Source organism: Triturus cristatus, chromosome 12 (assembly GCF_964204655.1).
Source record: "Triturus cristatus chromosome 12, aTriCri1.1, whole genome shotgun sequence".
In the NCBI taxonomy this organism is placed as follows: Eukaryota; Metazoa; Chordata; class Amphibia; order Caudata; family Salamandridae; genus Triturus; species Triturus cristatus.
The window spans coordinates 82,108,898-82,131,976 of record NC_140595.1 but is presented as its reverse complement, the minus strand read 5'-3'; the positions used below and the strand labels follow the sequence as shown (position 1 = coordinate 82,131,976).

The window sequence follows — 23,079 nt, the reverse complement described above, 5'->3', positions numbered from 1 at the left end:
CCTCCTTGAAGCAAGCATAAAGTAGGAGAAAAGTTTTGTATCGCCAAATGTGTCAAAATCTGCATGTATGCTGCACACAAAGTGGAAAACGTTTTAAAGTTAGTCAAAGCATAGTGTTTTGTACAGGATGGGCACCCTTCCAGTGCAAAAACTATGCTAGCTCATGCACACACTTCTGCACTGTGTTGCAAAGGTGGTCTTTGGGTCTAGGCTGTCTGATCGTATGCCACAGCTTTGGAGGAGAACAGCAGCACCATCTCTTTCCACATAGGGTGCTGCCCTGCTTTCTCCGTTTCACTTCGTAACTTTTCCCCCTGGCTTCTGGTGTGCAAAGTCAGACCTTGCATTCCAACTTAGCTTGCTGACCAGGTTCCCTGCATCGGTGGTACCTTCGTAAATGTGGAAACTCATTTCAATGTGCCAACTTTGTCACTTAAAGACCCATTTGACAGGGGTTGGGCAGATTTGACTGACACGCCACTGTTTCCCACAGTGCTAGGAACATCTAGTCTTTTCCCAGCCTCCTAATCAGCAGAGAAGTTAATCCCTTTTCCTCACCTTATGTTATGGTTTCATAAGTATTAGGCATATCGTAAGAGAGGTCCTACCATCTTGGCCTTCAGCTTCCAAAATTGAAGTTCTGCGAGACTTCAGAATTGATGCGAGACATGATGTGGCACAAGGTCCATGTGCTGTCTCTTAGACCACCCCATCCCAGATCAGTGTGTTATTATGAATGTGTAAAAAGAATTAAGGTTTTTATTGTATCCCTGGGGTAGGAATAATTAGACTGGGGCACCCTGAAGAGACTTCATTGGGCAAATCCCATTATTATTTCAATACCTATGGAAACAGGATAGAGCATCATAGTAATAGAAAGTATTGGATTAAGGCTGAAGTAGTGGATCATCAAATGGTTGAGGTTCACCAAGGAACTGGTGGTTTGATCCTCCACCCTGAGGATCTACTAAGAAATGAGGAATTACCAGGGCAATTTGTTATTTTGTTCAGATTTCCTGATCATAACTCCTTATAGTGCCCTGGACTTTCACCCAGAGATTTCTCCTGCTTTAAGACCCTCGACTAACTCCACTGGTACTAAGTGGGTTTGGAACCCGTGAGAAGTAAAACATCTGTCCGAGGATGTAAATAGTTGGCTGTCATCCATTCTACTTCTTTTACGGGTGGGTTTTCCGTCTTTCCAGTACTCCCCAACAAACCAATGTCAAGAAATGGTCACATGTTTGCATAAAACGTATGGACACTTCCTATTATACCACTTTAAAGAGTGTGCACCCTGGCTATGGAATTCATAGTATCGAGTTGCGCGAATATCGAGAACAAACTATTGAGTCTAAAATATGGAATGGTAATTAAGTATAGATTTTCTATACCTTGGTCATATATGTATCTTCAAAGTACGTAGATGTGGAATTAGGAGTAGTAAATCTGTAGGTCCCTATATGCACTTACCTTTCGATATTTTGACCCTCCGTATTCTGTCCACGATATTCGTGTATGGCGATGAGCTCGCTATTCGTAGTACAGCCATTCTAAAGTAAAAACCAGTGGAATGCGCTTTCGGAGATTGAGTTCACAATGAAAAAACACCGGATGAAATAACACAATATGAAATAATCTCAAATCTGACATAACTGCCACATGGAGATCTCATAGTTTTCCACTCTGTGGTTGGTTGATCACACAGATGACGAATACATCTATTTTAATTGGTTACAGTCAAATTTATTTCCTGTTAATATAACAACTATTGATGCAGGGGACAAACCAATAAATGCATAGTTTAAGGACAGGGAAATGTAATTTAATTGCAACTGGTGCCATACTTTCTATTGTGTGGCATATCTTGGGGATATAGAGACCATACAAGTAACAAGAGGTGGCAAGAGCATTTTGATTCTTAGATCTATTACATCAAAATCCTGGTGTTTCCAAGCGCTGGGAGAATCGACATGCAGATGAGAGACATAAACAAATGTTGTAGCGGTAATGCAGTGCGAGCCAAAGGCATGTTTTCAGAAAATGTGGAGAGAAAATTTTTTAAATTTTTTTTTAGATTTTTTGTTTCCAACCATACATTCTAATTTACTGCACAGGCACAATAATAAAAAGACAAACTTAATTGATATCGAAGAGAGCCCCATGCTGAACTTTTTGGCACTGTGAAACTGGGAGAATAACAGATGTTAATGCTGATGTGCACACAGGGCGGTCTCGTGTATTTTTGCTAGTGTCGTCCACAGGACAGTCAGAAGCATTGATAGTGATCTGGTAGTAAGGCTGGTCCCAGACACTTGTTTGCCTCAGACTTTGGAAAGTTCTTGTAAGGTGGTCAGGTGTGCAAAGCAGTTGCAGGCGTTGCTAGGAGCTGGATAGGCTGAAAGTAGCAGCGGTTGTATTTCTGGGAGACAAATTCTTTATGAATAAACTCACAGGGCCAGTTCAAGGGTGAGGCAACACCAGGAAGGACCTTGTGTCTTGCACCAGATACATTCTCCAGGCATCAAACATGGTCCCTGCTGTCATGGACAAGAGGCATCGAGATGTCACTTCGCCTAGAGCATTAGATATCTTTATGGCGATCCTGCAACCCAAAATCTGAATTTTTATTACGGAGGAGCCAATTCTTGGTGAGATGTTTCTATTGAAGGGGAAACCTACAGAGAAGTACGTGGAAAAGGGTTTACTGCCATCTTAACGTGTGTATGTCCCTATCTGCTTGTACACTGAGACACTCGTGTATCCATCAAAAGGATATGTAACTTGATGTGTGCTTATAAAGCCACCGTTCACACCGGATAACACGTTTGTTTGAACCAAACTCCATAGTACTTATTTAATGGACCTCAGAAGAACTAAAGGTTGAGTGAACCTGCCAAGATTTGAACCTGTGACCAAGAGGTCAAACAAAGGTTCCTGGGGCTTCGGGGGTGTCTGGGTGCATTGATCCTGGTAGCTACCAGACCCGCCATATGGAGACTGAAATGAGAATTGCAATTACTGAGTGAGCATTCGATCTGTCGGATAGTTTCACATGATTTGACCTACATTGTCATTGTACAATAAAAGAAGGGTGGAGCCACTGCGTGCATTCATATTCATAGGGAGGACCCACAGGGGCAGCGGACCACCCCATACCAAGCCAGGAACCTAGGACTTAGTTATGTGTTAGCTCTGAGGAACACTGTCACGGGCTTGGGATTACGCCATCTACAGGTAGCAGGCAAAGAGTCCATGAACGCACTATGATGGAAACAAAGGCGAACTAAAGGCTGACACTTTTTTGTGGTTCTGAGACCTATCACTACTCTGGTGGTTCCAATGTGTTTCACAGGTAAAAGTGCAGGTGTGAGACAGAGGATTAAAAATGCTTGCTTTTCTGCCCCTGTATGACGGTTGGGGTTGATCCCAGGGTATCCTACTGAAATAGACTTCTAAAGCTATGCACACCACCGCTAAGTGAGCAGCTTAGAAGGCTCATGGTTGCTTGGTGGCACTAGCTAACAAAGCCTTCCTGGATTTTCCAATACATTGTTGGTGAAAGGGCCGTTGGAAGACCAGGATCTGGTATGGTGGTGTGTGGTGACTGATGGTGTGCAGCCAGCAGGTTTGGATGGCTAGGAAGTGGTGGTGGTGGTGTTTGAAGTGAGGCTTGGGCATTGCACTCTTGGTGTTGCAGTGTCTCAGTCCTCCAGAGCTGCTGTGGTGGAGCCCCAGTCATGCACTGCCGCAGTGATATAAGCCTGAGACCACAGGTTCTGCTTTGGTTGAGTCCAAGTCCTGCACGGCTGCTGTGGTGGAGCCTCATTCACCGAGGCTGCTGGAGTGGGAGCTGGGTAGGCACTGCCGCTTTGGTAGGGTTGGATGTTGCACGGCTACAATGATGGCATGTGGGTCCTGCACCTCAAACGGTGGGAGTGCAGGGATACTGTGCTGATGCTGTAGTGTGGTGCTGCCTTTAGGCCATGGCGCTGCAGTGATGATGCAGTAAGGCATTGGTCCCGGCAATTGGTTGTGATGGAGCCTGAGTCCCGCTTGGCTGCTGGCCTCACTTCCACTCTGCTGATGGTTTGCCACAGCCTTTAATCTCTGCCACGGTTAAGACCTGGGAACTTCACAACCTCTATGGTAGGGTCTGGGTACCACACTGATGCTGTATCGTGGGGCCAGCAGATGCACTGGTGCTGAGGTGACACATGAGTTCTGCACTGGTGCTGAGGTGGGGCTTTAGGTCATACGCTGTGTCTCTGTCTGTATTTGGGTCTAACCGGCTGCTATGGCAAAGACTTGTGTCATTTATTACTGCTGCAGAGGCCATGGGTAATCCATTTCTGCTGCTGTGGTGTCTAGATCTAGTAGTGGTGAAACCTGCGTCGGACACTGCTGATGTAGAGCAGTCTAGATCAGGCTTCTCCAACAAGTAGCTCGTGAGCTATTGGCAGCTCTCCAGCTACCTGTAAGCAGATCTCCCGAGTGTGCAACGCAGCCTACTAAATTAGGCACTTTCCCTTGGTTGAATTAATATATGTATATCAAAATTGAGAACATCTATTCAAGATGAAAATTTGTTTTTCAGAGCGCATTAGCTGATATTTGTGGGAAAATGGTTGAATTTCCCAAAAATGTTCAAAGCTGATAGTTGAGTGATCAATCAAGCAACTTTTCCCAAGTTATTACCTAAGTGCCCGAGGCATTGCAGCTATGGCTGCTGTATGTTATACATGCAGAGGCATTCCATATTGACAAAGATTTTTGTATATTACTGCTTGCAACCATGCCTGACTCACTGAAGTGATCACTGGCAATAATCTTGCACATGGTGACCACTGATGTAATCTCATTCTGATGTAGTCTCTAGTGCAGTACTAATAGTAGTAGTCCTCTATGATTTTCATCCAACATAAGTAGCTCATATTACAGAAAAGGTTGGAGAGCCCTTGGTCTAGATCCTAACGTGTACTATCATGAAGCCCGGATCTTGTACTGCTTGTGTGGTTAGCCCTGTGCCGCGTACTACTACAGTGATGCTGTCTTGATGTGCACAGTGGTCCCACTAGTGGAACTGGCTGCTTTCGCTGCGGACGTACCAGGGTTCACTGCTGCAGTATTGGGGTTTGAGTTAAAACTGCAACTATGGCGGAGTCTTGGTCCTGCCTTGCTGCGCTAGTGTGACCTGGAGCGAGCTGCGCTGTCATTGAAGTAGGGTGTAGGTGCCACACTACTGCTGTTGCAGTGGGACTTGGGTCTCCTGTTGCTGCTCTTGTGGTGTGTTGACCCTACGTGGCAACTATGGCGCTATTCGGATGATACAAGGTTGTGGGGCGCTGCACTCTCATGGCTGCTCTATTGTGGTCTAATCATGAGGGTCCGCAGTGTTTCAGGCCGGGTTCGCTACTGATCGATTGGTGGGGCTCAAGTGGTGGTTGTGTAGACCTTGTCCTGGGGCCTGCAATACTGCTGTTGTCAGACCTGGGCCCTGCAGTACTGTTTTGGTAGGATGTTGGTCCTGATTCTGTGGTAGGGGCTACAACCACACTGCATCGATCATGAGTCCGCTATAGCTGCTGTAGGAAAGCTTGGGTGTGCACTGGTGCTGGAGTGGGACATGGAACGTAGTGCTGCTGCGGTGGTGTCTGGGTCGATGAAACAACTTTAGTTGAGCCTGTGTTCGCTTTGCCTTTTCCCGGTTCTGGCACTGCGGCTGGTTTTGAGTGTCGGTCTCTTCTGTGGCATTTTACAGGACTCTTTTCTTTGATGCTTTGTGTCCTAGGCGGCCATTTTCGTTCGATATCTGGGGGAAGCTGTTCAAAGACAAATCAGAACAATTAGCATAGTACAAAATGGCATAAAATAGCTCAGGGCGGAGTGAATGTCTGCAGTTTCTCTGCCAAAGCTATCCTCAACCGCTGATCTTTCTTTGGGAGGTTTTAGATAGCTCGCCTTTTGGGATTGGGACGTTTGGGTTAGGACCAATATCTCGGATGGGGTTTTAAACTATACCCTGATCTTCCTGTGTCAGGTTTTATGTTTGCACCGATTCGTCTGTGGGAGACTTAGGATATTCTCTTAAGTCATAGTGAGAAGTTTTAGATATGCCCTAATTTTACAGGTTTCTGGTGTGCAGTGACCTCATGTTTACAGCTTTAGAATATTCCCTAATTTCAAGCTGGATGGTGTTGTGTATGATCATGTTTTGGTATTGCAGGCTTGAGTAATGAGTTTGTCATTCCTCACAAGCTTCCTGCATACCCTAATTTCCTACTGAAAGGGTTTAATAATGCCTCGACTTCTTGATTAAAACTTTCGAGTGCGTTCTGATTTCTTGCTAGGAAAATGTAAGCTATGTATGGTACCAGTACGTCCCTGCTGCTCTTGAAACTACTGAGATATATCAGACCGCATCATGGGTCCGGGTTGCAACATTGACATCACCACTGCGGAAACCGACATAAGACGAAGTGTGTTCAATCACATTTGTGTTCAATCCCTGTATTCGTCAGGGCCAAGACATTCACATCTGGTGCAGGACCAAATGTAAACGGAGTCATCTGTTTTGCAAAAGTTGAAAGGAGGTCTTCGTTTGGTAGGTCACCAAGCCATTTGTACAGTTCTCATTCATTTTGCAATTAATTGGGCATTTCCCTCTCTTAAGACATGGGTTATTGACCAGACAAAGCAAATTAGGGTTATTTGGTCTCATGGACTCAAGTAAGACCCAATCTTTGACTCTAACTTGGTGTGACCAAATCACCATAGTCCAGTCCCTCTTGAAGCGACAAATCGGCAGAGATCGCTTCTTTTACTCTGCCCTTTTATCTCAAAAGTCCTCTCCAAAATGATACGCTCGTGCAGATGGTCAATGATACTGGTGGCCGAGTCCACCAGGAAAAAGTCTTCCACAAGCTAATACAAGGACATGTTGCATCGTTTCTGCCTGTGGGCCAGTGGCTAAAGAAACGAATCCTCTCTCCTGCACTTTGCATAACACGTTTTCGGTCACGGCCCACAACGGCTAGGTTGGAATTCATGTTCAGTTTTATGGGACCTATTTGGTACTTACAAGAGCCAAGAAAAATTCCAATTCTGATTATTTTGCATTACAAACTACAATTGTAATAATGATTTTTGAGGGTCTGTTTAAATTAATTCATCCAATTAGGAGGCCCTACTTTTGTCGTCTGGGCATCGGCCTAGTTCTTTCAGATCATAACCTCTTTGTACTCCTAACTTCCAGTGATCTTAAACTCATGACCTGGAAGGTTGTTTTCATAGTTGCATTTACTTTAGGTAGTAGAATCAGTGAGTAACTGGCTCTTTCTTTTTCTGCGTCTTACGCATTGTTTCATACTGGAAACGCTGCCCTTTGGACCCATTTGTAACCTGCCCAAAGTGGTGTCTGAATTACATACAAATTGGGAGATAGCACTGCCTACTTTCTTCCCTAAAATATTATCTGCCGCAGAGAGGACACTTCATACTTTGTATGTATGTCTGATGTCAAAGGTTCTATGTGGTCAGTTCTAAATCTATCTTCTCCACGGAGAGGCTGTGCTCCTTTTAAGCATATCTCCATTTCTATAATAGCTGGCTGGGTGGTCTCTTTCCTCAAAATGCTATACAACTGCTAGAGACCATCCTTCAGAGATAGTCCAGACTCATGTTTGAAGGCTGACATGCCCTTTGGCACAAACCAATCCCACCTGTCAAGTTGGGCATAATGTGCAGCATGCATGCAGTGCCACTGCTCTCTGTATACCAGCTCTTGAGCAGAGTCTCATTTCATCAAGAACCTGTTCCACTGATCATGAGGTAACAAGGTTCCCTTCCCCTTCATGTCTCATGCTTTCCATTCTTCCCATGAGGCTTGAGGGAGTGGTTCTGGACATAGCACTAAGTATAATTTATTCACCATAGAGACCCTTGTACCTCCCTAAGAAGCATTTGCCATTCCGCTCACTCTGTCTTCGCCCAATTGCCGCTTTCCACACTCCTGTTTTCTGCCCCTTCTCTTCTCTTTTATAGTGACTACTGAGATGCTATCAAAATGACAAGATTTCTTGCTCAATGGTTTTAGGTATGCCCTAATTTCTTCTCTGAAGTTTCAGGTATGCACAGATTTCTTGCTGTTAGATTTAGGGTAAGCCTCAGTTTCCATATGGAGGTTTATGTTTGGGCCTAAATTCGAACGCGGGATTTTGTGTGGGCGTTCATTGTGCTCTAGGAGATTTGGTTTAAGCCTTGTTTTCTCAGTTTCAGGATATGCCCTCATGTCTCCCTGGAAGATTTAGGATTCCTCTTTGCTTATCTTTGGGAGGTTATTGGGGTATGCTGATACCTATCTATCTATCTACAATTTTGGGGAAGGCCCTGATTTCACGCTCGACGGTTTAGGGTAGGCCAAGGTTTCCCGGTGGGAGTATTAATGTATTGCCCTGATTTCTATCTCTTAAGGTTTTGGTTAAGTTTTCTGGGACTTTTAAGGAATGCTCTGATTTCCATTTATGAGAATTTGGATGTAGAATAATTTTTCGTAGCGAGGCTTATGGTATGCACTAATTTCTTGCTGGGAGGTTTGGAATAAGCACTGATTTGTTGCTGATAGATTTACGGTTCTCCCTAATTTCTGAGTTGGAAATGTAATGTTTTCCTTTTTTCTCTGCCAGCGCTTTAGGGATTGCCTTGCTTTTGCAAAGACAGATTTAGGGTACTCTCCAATTTCTCAGTTGGAAATTTTTGTTTTTTCCCTGACTCCCATTGGGAGATTAAGAGTATTTTCTAATTACTCTGTGGGAGGTTATGGATAGTCCCTGATTGCACCCTTGGTGGTCTAAGGTATATCCTGATTTTATTTCAGTGGTAGGTTTCCCAGACAAAGACAAACCACTGAAATATACAGATATACAATTATAGCTGCACAGACCGATTACACATTTTGAAGAAATACACACACAAGTGCAAATGACTATACAAAAACAAAACACTAGTGAATCTCGCAACAAGCAAAGCCTTCAACCACCAGTGCAAAGACGCAAACGCATACAGTCGCACCTGCCTGTACTCAAGAAGCGCAGGTGATATTACTTCTGGTTACTTACGTGAAAAGGCGGTGACCAGGTACATGGGTCTGTTATTACACAGGAGGGTCACCAGGCTCCCCAAGGTGCTAGCACCCACAATCTGCACGTCGGATGAGATCCCCAGACTGACATTACGCTGCGTTGACAATGGGGTACGAGGGAGGGAAAAAGAAAGGGTCGGTTCTGTTAGTGTCTTCATAAGTAGGTAACAGTTGGAATTAAATGCTGTCAAAGCCGCCTGAGCACTATTCAACCGTATATGGCAGTGTTATTGGTGAGCACCATTTTTGGTAGAATGCTAAATTTGCGAAAGCTACCTATCAAGAAAATGTGGTTGTGCTATGGAATTGTCACTCTTTCACAGATCATTTCTGCTGGTCAGATTTTACAGAATTTACAGTACTTGCAGATTTTGTTTACTACAAAACTAGTGAACAAACATGAACCGTCAACATTAAAAAATATTTTGGTTTTTTAAGTAGTTTGTTGCACACTTTTGGTTCCATGTGAAAAAACAAGCTTTGGCAATGCCAATAGGGCTGCCGTAGTCCACCAGTATTTCAGCTTTGTCCAAAGTAGTGTTGTTTTGTGATTTTTTATTTATTTATTTATTAAATATTTAGAGAAGCTGAATAGTAGTCTTTGGCACTAAAGGGAACTACTTTGTGTGTAAATATGCTCCTTGTCAAGCGGAAAAATACTGTCACTCAAGTGAAGTTAGCCAAAGGCAGAAATGGGCTGAACAATTGCTCCATGCTGTTTATCCTAGTGGACAGAAGAAAAATATGAATGCCACAATAACTGACCAATTGATAAAGAGGGCTAGCTGCAAGTACATTATACATACAATTTTAGTGAAAGCAATACGTCTTAGCTAACACCGACCTAAAGGTCGCCAGGCCTAGCTAGGTTAATTCTGGACTTCAAGCTACCGACATCAAAGCCTCTGAACCCAGGTGGTGTGCACCAAAAACGAAGTAATTTAGTCCCATTGTTTGCAAATATAGTTGAAGGATAAAACTACTGCAGCACAATATGCGTTATGCACACCTCCGGCACGGCAATGGGAACAAACTATGTTACATGTGCTCGTAAGCACTTAACCTCATAAGCATCCAAGTGATTGACTCTTTCGGTCACTTTTTTTCCCACGGGGTTTTATATGAATCTTATTGTGATCGTTTGTAACTTGATTTTCCAATGTGTCTGTTTTTTGTATTTGCCATCCACTGTTGTTACATAATGGTGTGAAACATCTCATGTAGCTCAAAACACACAACATGTGTATCTTTCATCTACAAAGAATTGCACAATAAATTTGCTTGGGGTGGGTATTACAAAATCCATGACAGGGCATGAAGACAGCATGACCCATTCTAACATTTGTGATTTAATCATTAATAACTGGGCTCCCACGGAAGAGAATGTTTCCGATCATCAAAGCGCTTCAGCACCTCACCTGGGGTGGTAAGCGCTATATAAATACTCATACCATATCATTGTTTGTGTGGCTCTCTTCAAGTTGTCTTATTGTTAACTGTGGGCAGCACATTATAGATACCTAAAAATTAACACATTTTTGATGACTTTTAGGCCCATGGACAGTTATGTTACATTTACCAGAATGGCCTGGAAGTAATTCTCCAGTTCTTGGCAGGAGGTCAGCTGGTCTGAGGATTCCATCTTCCGAGCAACACACCCTTCAGGCTGGCCGTGGTACACCATCAGGTGCTAAAGAAGAGATAAAGAAATATGTGCTCTATCTTTATGGTGAAGGTCTTTCAAATTCCAGTCTATATATGCATAGCAGCTAACCTAGGAGTTCATGTCTTGTCTCCTAAAGTGCATTTGAAACAAGACTAAGCGCCACGTGTTGGATGGATGCGTGTGACATGAGGAGTAGGCCAGTGCAAAATTTAAATTACGCAGGTAAATTTCATGTTATGTGAATTTTTGCAAAATCTACAAAAATTTCGCATTATCTAATTTTGTTTCGTTTTTGCTCGCAGGAGAGTGGTTTGAGAAAAATATGCCTCAATCATAGACATCTTCTGCTTAAACCAATAGCTTGCCAGAATCTCGCGTGACTTTTTCTTTCATGTGACTAATGCTCTGCATTGAAAATTTAATGCGAGGTAGGCGTAAAGCACTTCTAACGACATTTGCATAATTTTCACAAATATATCACAAACGTGCTCTTAGAGACCCCATGATGAGAGTCGCATATCTATTGAGTACCAATGCCTAGCCAGCAGTGTTGCGATTTGATTCTCTTATGTGCGCAACATGTGGCCACCAGCCGTGAGTCTACACCAAAGAGCATTGGCGGCTCTCGTGAGATCTCTATTTAAGATCTGCACAAATGCAGAGCCCCCTGCGTGTACTGCAGCCCATGCACTAGCCACAAAGAGGACCACCGACCCTACTTACGTTTTTGAGGTCACAAGTGATCCCCGGAGCGGCTCCCTGTTCGCTTAGGTCACTGAGGGCCAAGAGCAGGGAAGCTTCGTTTTGCACATTGACTTGAGTCGGCAAATAACTGTATGAGTCTCTCTGTAAAATCAGTGGAAGAAAGCAAAAACAGAGTGAGGTGGTATATTCTCAGTCCTGTCCGGAATCCTCCCATAGGCTGTGATCTCTGATTCACCAACATACCCAGGTGTGCACCCCTATGTACTTGAATATGTGTTTCCCTACATATTTCGCAACTGTTTGCTTGTTATTTATATATTCACTGAAAAAACACCCTTAGAACTTGGATATTGTTCTGTGAATTCAAACTCTAAAATTTACCAGTTGTGGCTTGCAATGAACACCGCATATAGCATAACACATGCTGCCCACCATTCTCAATCCACAACTTCGTCTGCGGCACAGGGAAAAAGGCAGATTATCAGGAACAAAATATGCTGGGCGGCACGACAAGTAGTTGTGTTGCAAACCATAACTGAATAATTTTTTTTTTCCATCTGCTGAACCATAACTACTCTTTAACTGGATTTTTTCAGTGAATTTCTATGATTTTGTTAAAAAAAAATTTATTTAAATGATGCACTTTGCCTGTTCAGGTGCCAGCGTCCAACCCATGCTTTGAATTTCTTTAGCCACAGGGTGCGGCTAGGCCCTGCACTCAATCCACCCAAGGGTGGCCTAACCCTGATTTTCGAGATGTCAGGAAAAAATGTATCCCCTTCGTCAGTTAATCAGAATATGACAAAAAAATTATATATATTTTTGTTTTGCGTGTGTAATGCCGTAGGTGGTCCTCCTGTGCACAAAACATGGCCATGCGAGGCTGGCCTTGCCCTGATTTTACCTGGTTGCAGCTGGCTCTCCCGAGGTAAGTGGCCAGCAGAACCCCCATGAGGCTGACGGTGAGAACGGACACAGCTCCCACAGTCAGGATCACCAATCGGCGGCTGGAGGGCGGTGCTGGGGGGAAATCCAGCCCCTGTGGGAAGGTCTGAGGGAGAAAGACAAATCAATTATAACTGGAGACAATGCCTCAATTGATGTCACAGTGCTCTGTGTGGCAAAAGAGGGCTAGGGTAGAGCAATCACATCTAGGAGTCAACCAGGAGGTATGCATCACTTAAGACCGCTCGGCAAGGTCAGCTGAAGGGCGCCACTGGGTCTGGGTCATCTGGAGGTGCAGCCACATACCTCATCAGGCACCTTAAATATTGGAAATAATTACTGAAGGCTTCCTGATGATTGCATGAAATGACACTGCACACAAGACCGCACAAAATAGCAGACACTACTACAACTGCAAGAATTGAAACAACTGTACAACTGCAAGAAATTAAATCTTATAACTTCACAAAATAACACCATGCACTAAAACATTACATCCGCAAACTTAGTGATTACACAAAACACAATATGTAAAAAAAATATATCATTTATTTTGCACAAAATCAACCTCCTTACTAAATAAAAAAAAAAAGTATGTCATACTTGTCAAGAATAAATCAAACTAAAATATTGTACACATTTAATGTAATCCTCTGCCAAAAATTGCATTCGGTCTGTCAAGGGTTTTCCTCTTTCTGTAATCAATTGAACCAGTAGAGACTCAAAGTAGCCAATTCTCACTATTTAAAAGCAGTCTGTCTTCACTTTTATACCAGACGATATAACTTTTTCAATCCCACGGTAATTAGATTCCTGTCACATGCTACCAACAGTCCAAGACTTCGCCCTCAGATTCGGGTAAGAGACGACACAAAAAGAGGTCGAAGAAGTGAGTTCGCTCTCGGACGTCCCCCCGTTGGTCCCTGGATGCGGACGAGGGGGACAGGGGATCTGGCCCCACGGCTCCTTTGGAGCCTGGGAGTCCCACGGCCTACCCAACTTACCCCGGTCCGTTGGTGACGCCCGAACAGGTGCAAGAGTTTCTTGCTACCATGGACCGCCTCTTTAGGCCTCGGGCTCCCGCCAGCGTGCCTTCGGGCCCCGCGGTACCGTGTCCGGATCCTGTTGGGCCGCCGGTGGATCCAGCTTCGGCACCACAGGATCCTGCGCCGTAGGCTCCGGCCCCGGCGCCACTTGGTCCAGCACTGCCGGCTCCGACCCCAGCGCCACCCTCGGCTCCGCCCCGGCGCCACAGTGGGTGCCCTTTGTCCCGCCCTTGCCCCGATTCCAGGACCATTTTGTTCTGGCCTGGGATCCGCATTGGGACACGGCGCCGGCTCGGCCCCGGCCGGTGCCGTTCCTGGCGCAATTTCCGACGCTGTTTGTTCCTTCTTCGACCTCAGCTCTGCCGCCGCGGTCTGTTCCCCATGTGACAGAGGTGGAGGACGACTGGGAGGGGTCCGAGGACCCTCTGGCATGTCAGTGTGACTCCGAGCAGGACTGGGTGGACGACTTGGAGGACGCCTGCAACCTCGAAGTCTCCTCTGATCCGGGTTTTGCCTCTCCCCCGCCTACCATGCAGGAGGGCGCCTCCTACACGATGGTGCTCCATCGGGCAGCTGAGGTTCTAAACCTTGATCTCCCTACGGTGGCTCTTAAAACTAATCTCCTCACTGAGGTGCTCCAGACGGCATCCACTTTGTCGGAGCTCCTGCTCCCATTTAACGACGCCCCTCACAGACGTCTTGTTGGGCACTTGGTCGCGGCCAGCCACAGGGGCCCCTGTGGATAAGAATGTCGCCAGGCGTCACCGCCCGGCACCTGGTGACCCCGCTTTTCTGACCACTCATCCTACGCCTGAGAGCCTGGTTATCGAAGCTTCGACGTGCCTTTCCTACGGCTCCGCCAGATAAGGACTCTTAAGAAGTTGGAACAGTTCGGTAAGCGGTTGTTTTCTTCGACCAGCTTGGGGCTGCGGTTAGTGAACACCGCCTGCTTATTGGGCCGCTATTCCCACGCGGTGTGGGATACGGTTGCGCAGGTGTTGCCTCAGTGTCCTGAGGAGCTCCACGCTTTGCTGTCCCAAGCGGTTGCTGAGGGTAAGGATGCGGCTAAGTTCGCCATTCGGTGTGGTTTGGACACCACGGACTCACTGGGTAGGGCGATTTCTACGACTGTGGCGCTACGTCGCTACGTCTGGTTGAGATCTACCGGGTTCTCGCCAGATGTCCAAAGCTCGCTCATGGACATGCCCTTTGATGGCAATCGCCTGTTTGACGATAAGGCCGACAGTGCAATGGAGCATTTTAAGGACTCGCGGGCCACGGCCAAGTCCTTGGGTCTTTCTGCAAAGAGCCCGGCCACTCCTGGCTTTCGTTCCTTTCGTGGCCACGGCAGAGGCGCCCAGGCACGGTCCTTCAGCAAGCCTGTGCAGAACCAGCCTCAGCGCGGACACGGCTTCCGCAGGGGCGGGGCGGGGAATCAGTGTGGGGGTCAGTCCACCTCCGCCCCCGCTGCTTCTACCTCCAAACCTTCCTAATCCGAGCTTTGTGGAGTACCCCACGCTGGTGGTTGGCAGGATCTGCCACCACCTCCCCCACTAGCGCGATATCACCTCGGACAAGCGGTTTTTTTCTTCGACCAGCTTGGAGCTGCAGTCAGTGAACACCGCCTGCTTATTGGGCCACTATTGCCACGCGGTGTGGGATACGGTTGCGCAGGTGTTGCCTCAGTGTCCTGAGGAGCTCCACGCTTTGCTGTCCCAAGCGGTTGCTGAGGGTAAGGATGCGGCTAAGTTCGCCATTCGGTGTGGTTTGGACACCGCGGACTCACTGGGTAGGGCGATTTCTACGACTGTGGCACTACGTTGCCACGTCTGGTTGAGATCTCCCGGGTTCTCGCCACCACCTCCCCCACTGGCGCGATATCACCTCGGACAAGTGGGTGTTGCAGATCATTCGAAGGGGTTACTCCCTTCCCTTTTAGTCCTACCCTTCAGCCCTGCCACCTCTGTGCCACCGCATGTCTGGGGATCACTTGGTACTTCTCCAGCAGGTAGCCATGGCCCTCTTGGCCAAGGGGGCAATCGAGTGCGTTCCTTGGCCGGAGGTAGGGGGTGGTTGGTATTCCCACTACTTTCTGGTCCCCAAGAAGGACAAGGGGGGCCTGCGCCCCATCTTGGACCTCTGTAACATCAATCGCTTCCTCCGGAAGGAGACATTCAAAATGCTGACTCTGGCTCAGGTCCTGGCTGCCCTCGACCCTGGAGACTGGATGGTAGCGTTGGACTTGCAGGACGCATATTTTCACATCCCTGTCCTGCCGGCCCACCGGCGTTACCTGCGGTTCACGGTAGGCCAGGAGCATTTTCAGTTTGCTGTGCTCCCCTTAGGCCTTACCAGCGCCCCTCGGGTGTTCACGAAGGTGATGGCGATGGTCGCAGCTCACCTGCGCAGGTTGGGGGTATCAGTCTTCCCTTACCTCGACGACTGGTTGTTGAAGGCGGACTCGCCCCAGGCAGTCGTCAACCACCTTCAGACTACGGCCGACCTCCTGCATTTGCTGGGGTTCCTCATCAACGTGCCGAAGTAGCACCTGAGTCCCTCTCAGAAGCTCTCCTTCATCGGAGCGGTTCTGTATTCGACGCTGTTTTGGGTTTATCCTCATGAGCAGTGAGTCTGGGATATTCTGGCTATGATTCCGATCTTTCAGCCTCTGTCCTGGGTTTCAGTCAGAATGACCCTCCGGCTTCTGGGCCTGATGGCCTCCTGCATCCTGCTAGTGACGCATGCCAGATGGCATATGCGGGCTCTGCAGTGGGACCTGAAGTTCCAGTGGGCGCAGCATCAGGGCAACCTGTCCGAACATGTCCAGATCTCGGAGGGCACTGCACGACAATTGCAGTGGTGGCTCACGAATCGCGACTGGGTCAATGGCAGATCCCTCTCCCTTCCCCAACCGGAGCACACTTTGGTGACGGATGCGTCCCTCCTGGGATGGGGAGGCCACTTGGGAGAGGCGGAGATCAGAGGACTCTGGTCTCCGGCAGAGTCCCGACTCCATATCAACCTTTTGGAGCTTATGGCGATCCGACTTGCACTGAAGGCATTCCTTCCCTCTGTCCGGGGAAGTGTGGTGCAGGTGTTCACGGACAACACCACCGCCATGTGGTATTGCAACAAACAGGGCGGGGTAGGGTCCTGGACCCTATGTCAGGAGGCTCTGCGTCTCTTGACATGGCTGGAGCATCAAGGCATTACCTTGGTGGTTCAACACCTGGCAGGTTCTCTGAACGCCAGGGCGGGGACGAACTCAGCCGCCGGTGCTTGATGGATCACGAATGGCGTCTGAACTCGGACGTGGTGCAAGGTCTCTTTCAGCAGTGGGGAGAGCCTTGGTTAGATCTATTCACCACCGAAGAGAATGCGCAATGTCTTCAGTTCTGTGCGTTGGAATTTCAAAGGCGGCACTCGCTAGGCGACACTTTTCGCCGCGAGTGGAGTTGCGGTCTGTTGTATGCCTTTCCGCCTACACCACTTCTGCCCAGAGTGTTGAAGAAGATTCGACGCGACCGGGCCCAAGTCATCCTTGTGGCTCCGGATTGGGTACGAAGATACTGGTATCCTGAGCTACTCAGCATGGCGATCGATTCCCTGATCCGTCTGTCTCTTCGGGAGGATCTTCTGTTGCAGCAGCAGGGGACGGTCCTCCACCCGAACCTGTCTAGCCTCCACCTCCATGCGTGGAGATTGAGCGGCGACAGTTGACAGCTTTCGATCTTCCTCCCGAAGTCTGTGATGTCATTCTGGCAGCCAGGCGTCCCTCCACTAAAACGGTATATGCCTGCAGGTGGAACACGTTTGTGGCATGGTGCACAGCTAAGGCTGTGGATCCCCTTTCAGCCCCTATTTCCGAAGTCCTTCTGTTCCTTCTTTCTTTGGCCCAGCAGGGCTCTGCTCTAGGCACTATCAAAGGTTATCTTTCGGCAATCTCCGCCTTTCTTAGGCTTCCAGATCAGCCTTCTCTCTTTAAGTCCCCGGTTGTTAACCGTTTCCTGAAAGGCATTACGCACACGTTTCCTCCCGTGCCTTTCATAATGCCTCAATGGGACTTAAATCTTGTCTTGACCTATCTGATGTGCGCTCCTTTTGAGCCCCTTCATAACTGTCCTTTACGTCTTCTCAATCTCAAGATGGCTTTCCTGGTAGCTATCACCTCTGCCAGAAGAGTGAGTGAGCTCCAGGCTCTTTCTTCTAAACCTCCTTTCCTTTCGGTTCATCAGGACAAGGTGGTGTTAAGGACCCGTCCTTTTTTGCCAAAAGTTGTCACGCCCTTCCACATCGGGCAGACCATCACTTTGCCCACCTTCTTTCCGCCTCTGCATCCTTCAAGGGAGGAGGAGGAGAGGCTCCACCATCTGGACCCAAACTGTGCGCTCTTGTTCTATCTGAAGTGTACACAGCAGTTCCGGGTGGATGACCAGCTCTTTGTTGGCTACGTGGGCGCCAAGAAAGGTCGGGCCGTGCACAAACGAACCATCTCGTGGTGGGTCGTTATGTGCATCAAAGCATGTTACTCCTTGGCTAAGAAGGAGCCTCCTGTGGGGCTGCGTGCCCATTCTACCAGGGCAGCTGCAGCCACTACTGCCTTGGGACGTGGCGTTCCCTTGCAGGATATTTGTCAGGCAGCTATGTGGGCCTCGTTGCACACGTTTACCAAGCATTACTGCCTTGACAGTCAAGTCCGGAGAGACGGCTTCTTTGGCCGTTCTGTTCTCCGTGACTTTCTGGTGTAATCCGTTCGCAGACCCACCACGGGGTTGTTATCGCTGGGGTATCTATTCTAAGGTAAGGAATCTATCACTAACGTTTCTCTTTCAGATGCACAAGTTACTACTTGTGTAACGATATATCTGTAAGAGACATTAGTTAGTGATAGATTCCTTACCGCCCCACCCATCCTCCCCGTTCGGCGAACTGATTCTAGGGTTGAGGTCATCCCTTTCAGCGCCCTAGTTTCTTGGCACCAGTGGTCAGTTTCTTGCATGGCTCTGCGTTCCTGGCGCGGAAAGTCATGTACAGAACTGACGTCAGCGCGCATGGGTGGCCAGCGATGGACGCGGAGCCGCACAACGCCACCTACTGACGCACAGGGGTACTGCTAGCAAAACTTTCCGGATCCAGTCTGACGCCTGGGGATTATTCTAAGGTAAGGAATCTATCACTAACTAATGTCTCTTACAGATATATTGTTACACAAGTAGTAACTTGTGCTTTAACACAGTAATTTACTATTTTGTTAACTAAAAACGTTTAGCAATATTTGTGAAGTATTTTTTTTTATTTTAAATAGCGTGAATCTGCTACTCCGAAAATCTAATTAGCGAAAACAAAAAAAGGTTTCAACAACCTGCCCTTCGTTTAGGGGGAGAAGGCTTTTGCAAAAAAAAGCTTTTGTCAGAAAATGTTCGGCAAAAACATCTGATGTGTGTGGGAAACGTCTTCTGCCAATGAAGTGGGGAAACTTTGCAAACGGCGAGCTATTTCACCTCTTGTTTTATCTGCAGTGGGACCTCTAATGCAGGTAGATCTTCCCCCAGGCCTGTGTCTATTCTGCATGCGTAAGTGGTCTCTAAACAGCACCTACAAAAAGTAGTTATGGACTGACATTTTCAGTAAAAAGTTCAAGGGATTGCAGGAGACATTAAAGCAGAGGTCTTCAAACTCAGGGGCGGCCCTCCTTGAGAGTGGCCTTAATGTATCTAACTTGTGGCGGGGGGGCGCTAGGCTCTGGCAATGAGCAGCATTTATACAATAACCACTATATTAACCACTAACATTGGGTTCCGGAGTAGCGTGCTACATGCCGTAAAGCACTTAAACACCTTGTCATAGGTAGTAAGCGCTATATAAATACAATGTATCATGCCTCTGGCGAACAGCGACAAACCGCACACTGAAAACAGTTTTGTCTTGTTAATGAAAGAAAATAGAGTGACAGTAAGCCACTGCTGGGCCATCAGTTAACATCTTTCGTCACTCATGTCCAAGCTGAGGGTAGGGTTGCCACTTGGCCTTTTTTAACTGGCCTGGCCTGTATTTTTAAGTCCAGGCTTGGAAATCGATTTGGAAGAATAGTTAAATCTTCTATTTTTTTGCCTTTAGAAACCGAAACCTAAAACTGAAATGCAATCTGTTAAAAACTGTACAAGAGCTGTCTAAATCGTCTGATTGATTTAATGATTACTATAGCAAACAGAGGGATAATTACCTTGATGCAAAAAATACTGACAATTTTACACAAATTGGCCAGTATTTTTTTTAAATTAAGATGGCAAACCCTAGCTGGAAGTAGGTGTCAAAAAGGGTGACAGTGGGGTCAAAATAACCCTCAAAACTCCCCACCCCGTTTCTGATAATGGATCGTAATCCGTGCTCAATTTGAGCCGGTGGTTTCCGGTGCTGGGCACCGGCATTTAGTTGTCAACACTGGGCTGTGACAGTCTGCCACAAGGTGGCGCTGTCTGGCTAATTTGGAGATTACCACAACAGTTAATTATTAATTTATGATACAATAAAAATGGCTATTACCTGCCACCCAAGCCATTGTTTGGGTGGCTAGAATAGTCTGAACTGTCACACTTTAGTGTGATGGTTAGCAGGTGTGTTGTTACCTTCATTGGTAGCGTGGCAGGGGCCATGTGTGGTGCAAGCTGCAGTGACCTCCTGACAAGAGCCCTGGCACTTATTTTGTTTTTACAAACTAAGCACTGATCGCATTGCAGATACTTTTACTTGGCTGCGTCTAATATGTTGATAGTAATTCATTTAATTGCATTTTTTTTAAAGGATAACTGAACATCGCTGCAATGTTTGACTTTTTAAATAGATTAAGATGGGCCAATTTTATAGAATTGTGAGGAAATATGTTTGTTGTTTTAGACAGCCTGATGATTTTTTTTTTTTATGGTCTTAAAATATTTGAAGACCTTTGCTGTAAAGCAAAATATATCAACACCCACACAGTTGTGTGCATTTATTCACCCCTATATGCACTTTCAAACTAAGTCTTGAATGATGTAGGATTAACTGGTGCTTGTTTGGGGGAGAATGCAGTGCCTTGTTGCTGCTTGCAGTGTTTTCCTTATCTTGATTTTATTAGAAAATGCAGATAGAAGTTTCTAGAATGTCATAAGCCTAAAAACACTGATTATACGCACTGGCCTGGATCAGGAACCTCTGATGCAGTCATTCAATTCCCAAAGCAGAAGAGATCTAAAGGAGACCCTTTCCCATCTGGGAATCAGGTGACACCCCAACTTGGCGAGTTGGTAAAATGTTAATAGTTAGCGACTGGAATTCGGGTCTCAAACTACTTATAGTTATACCGAAACACTGTTGAATGGAAGCCCCAAACACGCCCTTTCCAAATTGCGATTTGGTATCCATTTCTAAACCCATTTAGCAGTTTAGAATAACTTTACAGAGTTGCTAAACATGCATAGTTATTTATAAAGAGGGTTTTAGCGTTCGCAAACCCTCTGATTTAACGAATTGGAGGGTTTGCAAATGCTAAAACCCGTTTAATATCTGAACCGGAGTAATTTACAGAAGTTCGAAGGTGCAAACCTGTGACAAGAATCTCTGTATGACTACAGAAACTATATATTTATGAATTGATATATGTACCAATGTGCTGAATTTCATAGATACTTCTCATAGTTTCTGGAGCACTATGGTGATGATAAATCTTTTGGGGGGTTTAAAGAAGAGGAAAAATGCTTAGAGTTTAACTTTCTAAGAGTTGCCAGAATCTCAACCTTTTCAACCAGGTGGATTAAAAGGTGGCAAAAAACACAGATTGGAAATTTATTTAATCTTGTTTGAAAGAAGGAGTGCAGTAACATTATTTTTAATATCCACAACATATAAACTTTCTTTACAATCTTTAGTGTCTACACTAACGCGCCAAACAAAAACCCAGTGCTGAATTACGAACAGTTTTACAGACATTTGTCTGATTCATGCTTGAAAAAGGCTACAAGTGACGCCAGAGCAATTGACAACTGATTTAAATATTTAAAACAGTAGGTGTAGGTGGGTGGGTATGTTTCATGTATAATCTACACTTGTTTGTGTAATTGCATGTATGACATTCTTCTCCACAAGTAAGTTAAACCTGAAAGATCCTGGTGTAAGTGCTACTGAAACTGTGTGAAAGTTCATCAGTTACCCCTAAGGGTAGAGAGAGGTACAGGAAAGAGAGACATGTTAGGGAAGCTATGGTTTACTCCTGGAATTAAGCAGTAGGTCAGTAGTTTCACAAGAATAAGTCGCACCCACTCACAGAAAACTCTTTATGAATAGAACTCTAAAAAATTAGCCTACACAGCTCACTATTGTTGCACATTATGAAAGTGATTTCCTTTGTATTTTTATAAAGGTGTAACTTGATGCATTCTAGTTTTTGTGTTTTATTATTTGCCTGCTCGCTAGATCAGTGATCCCTAACCTTTTGACTTCAGTGGGCCCCCTCTGAATTACTAATGGATGCCAGGGACCCCTGCCTAAGCAATTTCGCAAAGTACTAAATATTTTACTTAATTCAGAAACAAAAACATATGCAAAAATTGAAAACTTAATTTTAATAGAAGGTTGAAGTATTTCAAAATGTTTTATTTCTAAAAGCCATAGTGATGTGCTGAACCACATTTTGTCTTTTTTGCTCCAAATGCACGCTGGCTTTTTTCTCTGCGTTTACCGGTGCTTCAACTGGGGCCACCCGACTGCCCTTACTAGATTCCATTGGCTGTAGTTGCTCTGCTATCGCAAATCTAGGTAAGTATACCAGCTTAATATTTATCCTCCAATTTAACATTCATTCTCACAGAAAGTTTTAAATTTTGCTTTTTTATGTATATATACTTCCTTAATCTGTTAATATTATTTGATTTTCTAAAAGAGTCCCGAATACGCGAGTAGGTGTCGTGGACTATCAGGGGTCCGTGCACCATAGATGAGGACTCACTGCCCTAGATCAATCAGTGGAGGATAAAAGGCTGAGTGGTCCTTGACATGATGGAAGCAGTGGCCAGCAGATCACATAATTAGCTGTTTTAGTGGACAAATCTTTAGACTGGCCACAGATCTCCTAACAAATCACCGTAACCCAATTCAACTATGTCTCCGGGACTAGAACCTTTGACCAACAGGTTTAACATGGATCTCTCATGTGGCCACATTAACCCACAGGACCTTCTCACTAGCTTTGTTCGGCCTTCTTGACCTGCGGTGTTGCTTTTCCCTGTGTTTCTGAAGCATATTCAGCAGACATAATGCCAGTGGCAATTTAGGAGGCCCTTGGTACTTACGTAGGGTGGGCTCTTCAGGTGCAGACCCAGGGGCCAGGCGTCGGGATGCTTGTCCTCCGCGGGCATTCTTCACAGGAGGGTGTTGGAGTACTGGTAGGTAGCTTGACAGATGGACAGACGGCTAATTCTTAGCTGATGAGGGTAGAGAGAAAGACAGGTACTATCTTGCAGGGGCTCTTGGCTTTATGTAGGCCTTTCTGGTGGGGGAAGGCAACCCCCACCTTCGCCACCCAAGCCTGGCCCATAAGCAACAGG

General features: G+C 46.1%; 1 protein-coding gene across 1 annotated transcript; it reads right to left on the bottom strand.

The window, feature by feature from the left end:
• Positions 1-1,730: 1,730 nt before the first annotated feature.
• Positions 1,731-22,983, bottom strand: LOC146772638 (uncharacterized). Its single transcript, XM_085637689.1, has 6 exons — positions 22,825-22,983; positions 12,415-12,561; positions 11,529-11,651; positions 10,719-10,829; positions 9,117-9,234; positions 1,731-5,822 (listed from the first exon to the last, which is right to left on the bottom strand). Exons 1-6 carry the CDS (start codon positions 22,888-22,890, stop codon positions 5,788-5,790), a joined length of 600 nt encoding a protein of 199 aa, XP_085493815.1. The 5' UTR covers positions 22,891-22,983; the 3' UTR covers positions 1,731-5,787.
• Positions 22,984-23,079: the final 96 nt, after the last annotated feature.

Bases quoted from the DNA above. Each gene is read 5' to 3' on its own strand.
- LOC146772638 (XM_085637689.1), bottom strand. From the start codon at position 22,890: ATGCCCGCGGAGGACAAGCATCCCGACGCCTGGCCCCTGGGTCTGCAC. The intron at 11,652-12,414 runs GTAAAATCAGGG...CTGATTTTACAG, and splicing joins GGAGAGCCAGCTGCAACCAG to AGAGACTCATACAGTTATTT. The intron at 5,823-9,116 runs GTAAGTAACCAG...GTCTTTGAACAG, and splicing joins CCTGGTCACCGCCTTTTCAC to CTTCCCCCAGATATCGAACG.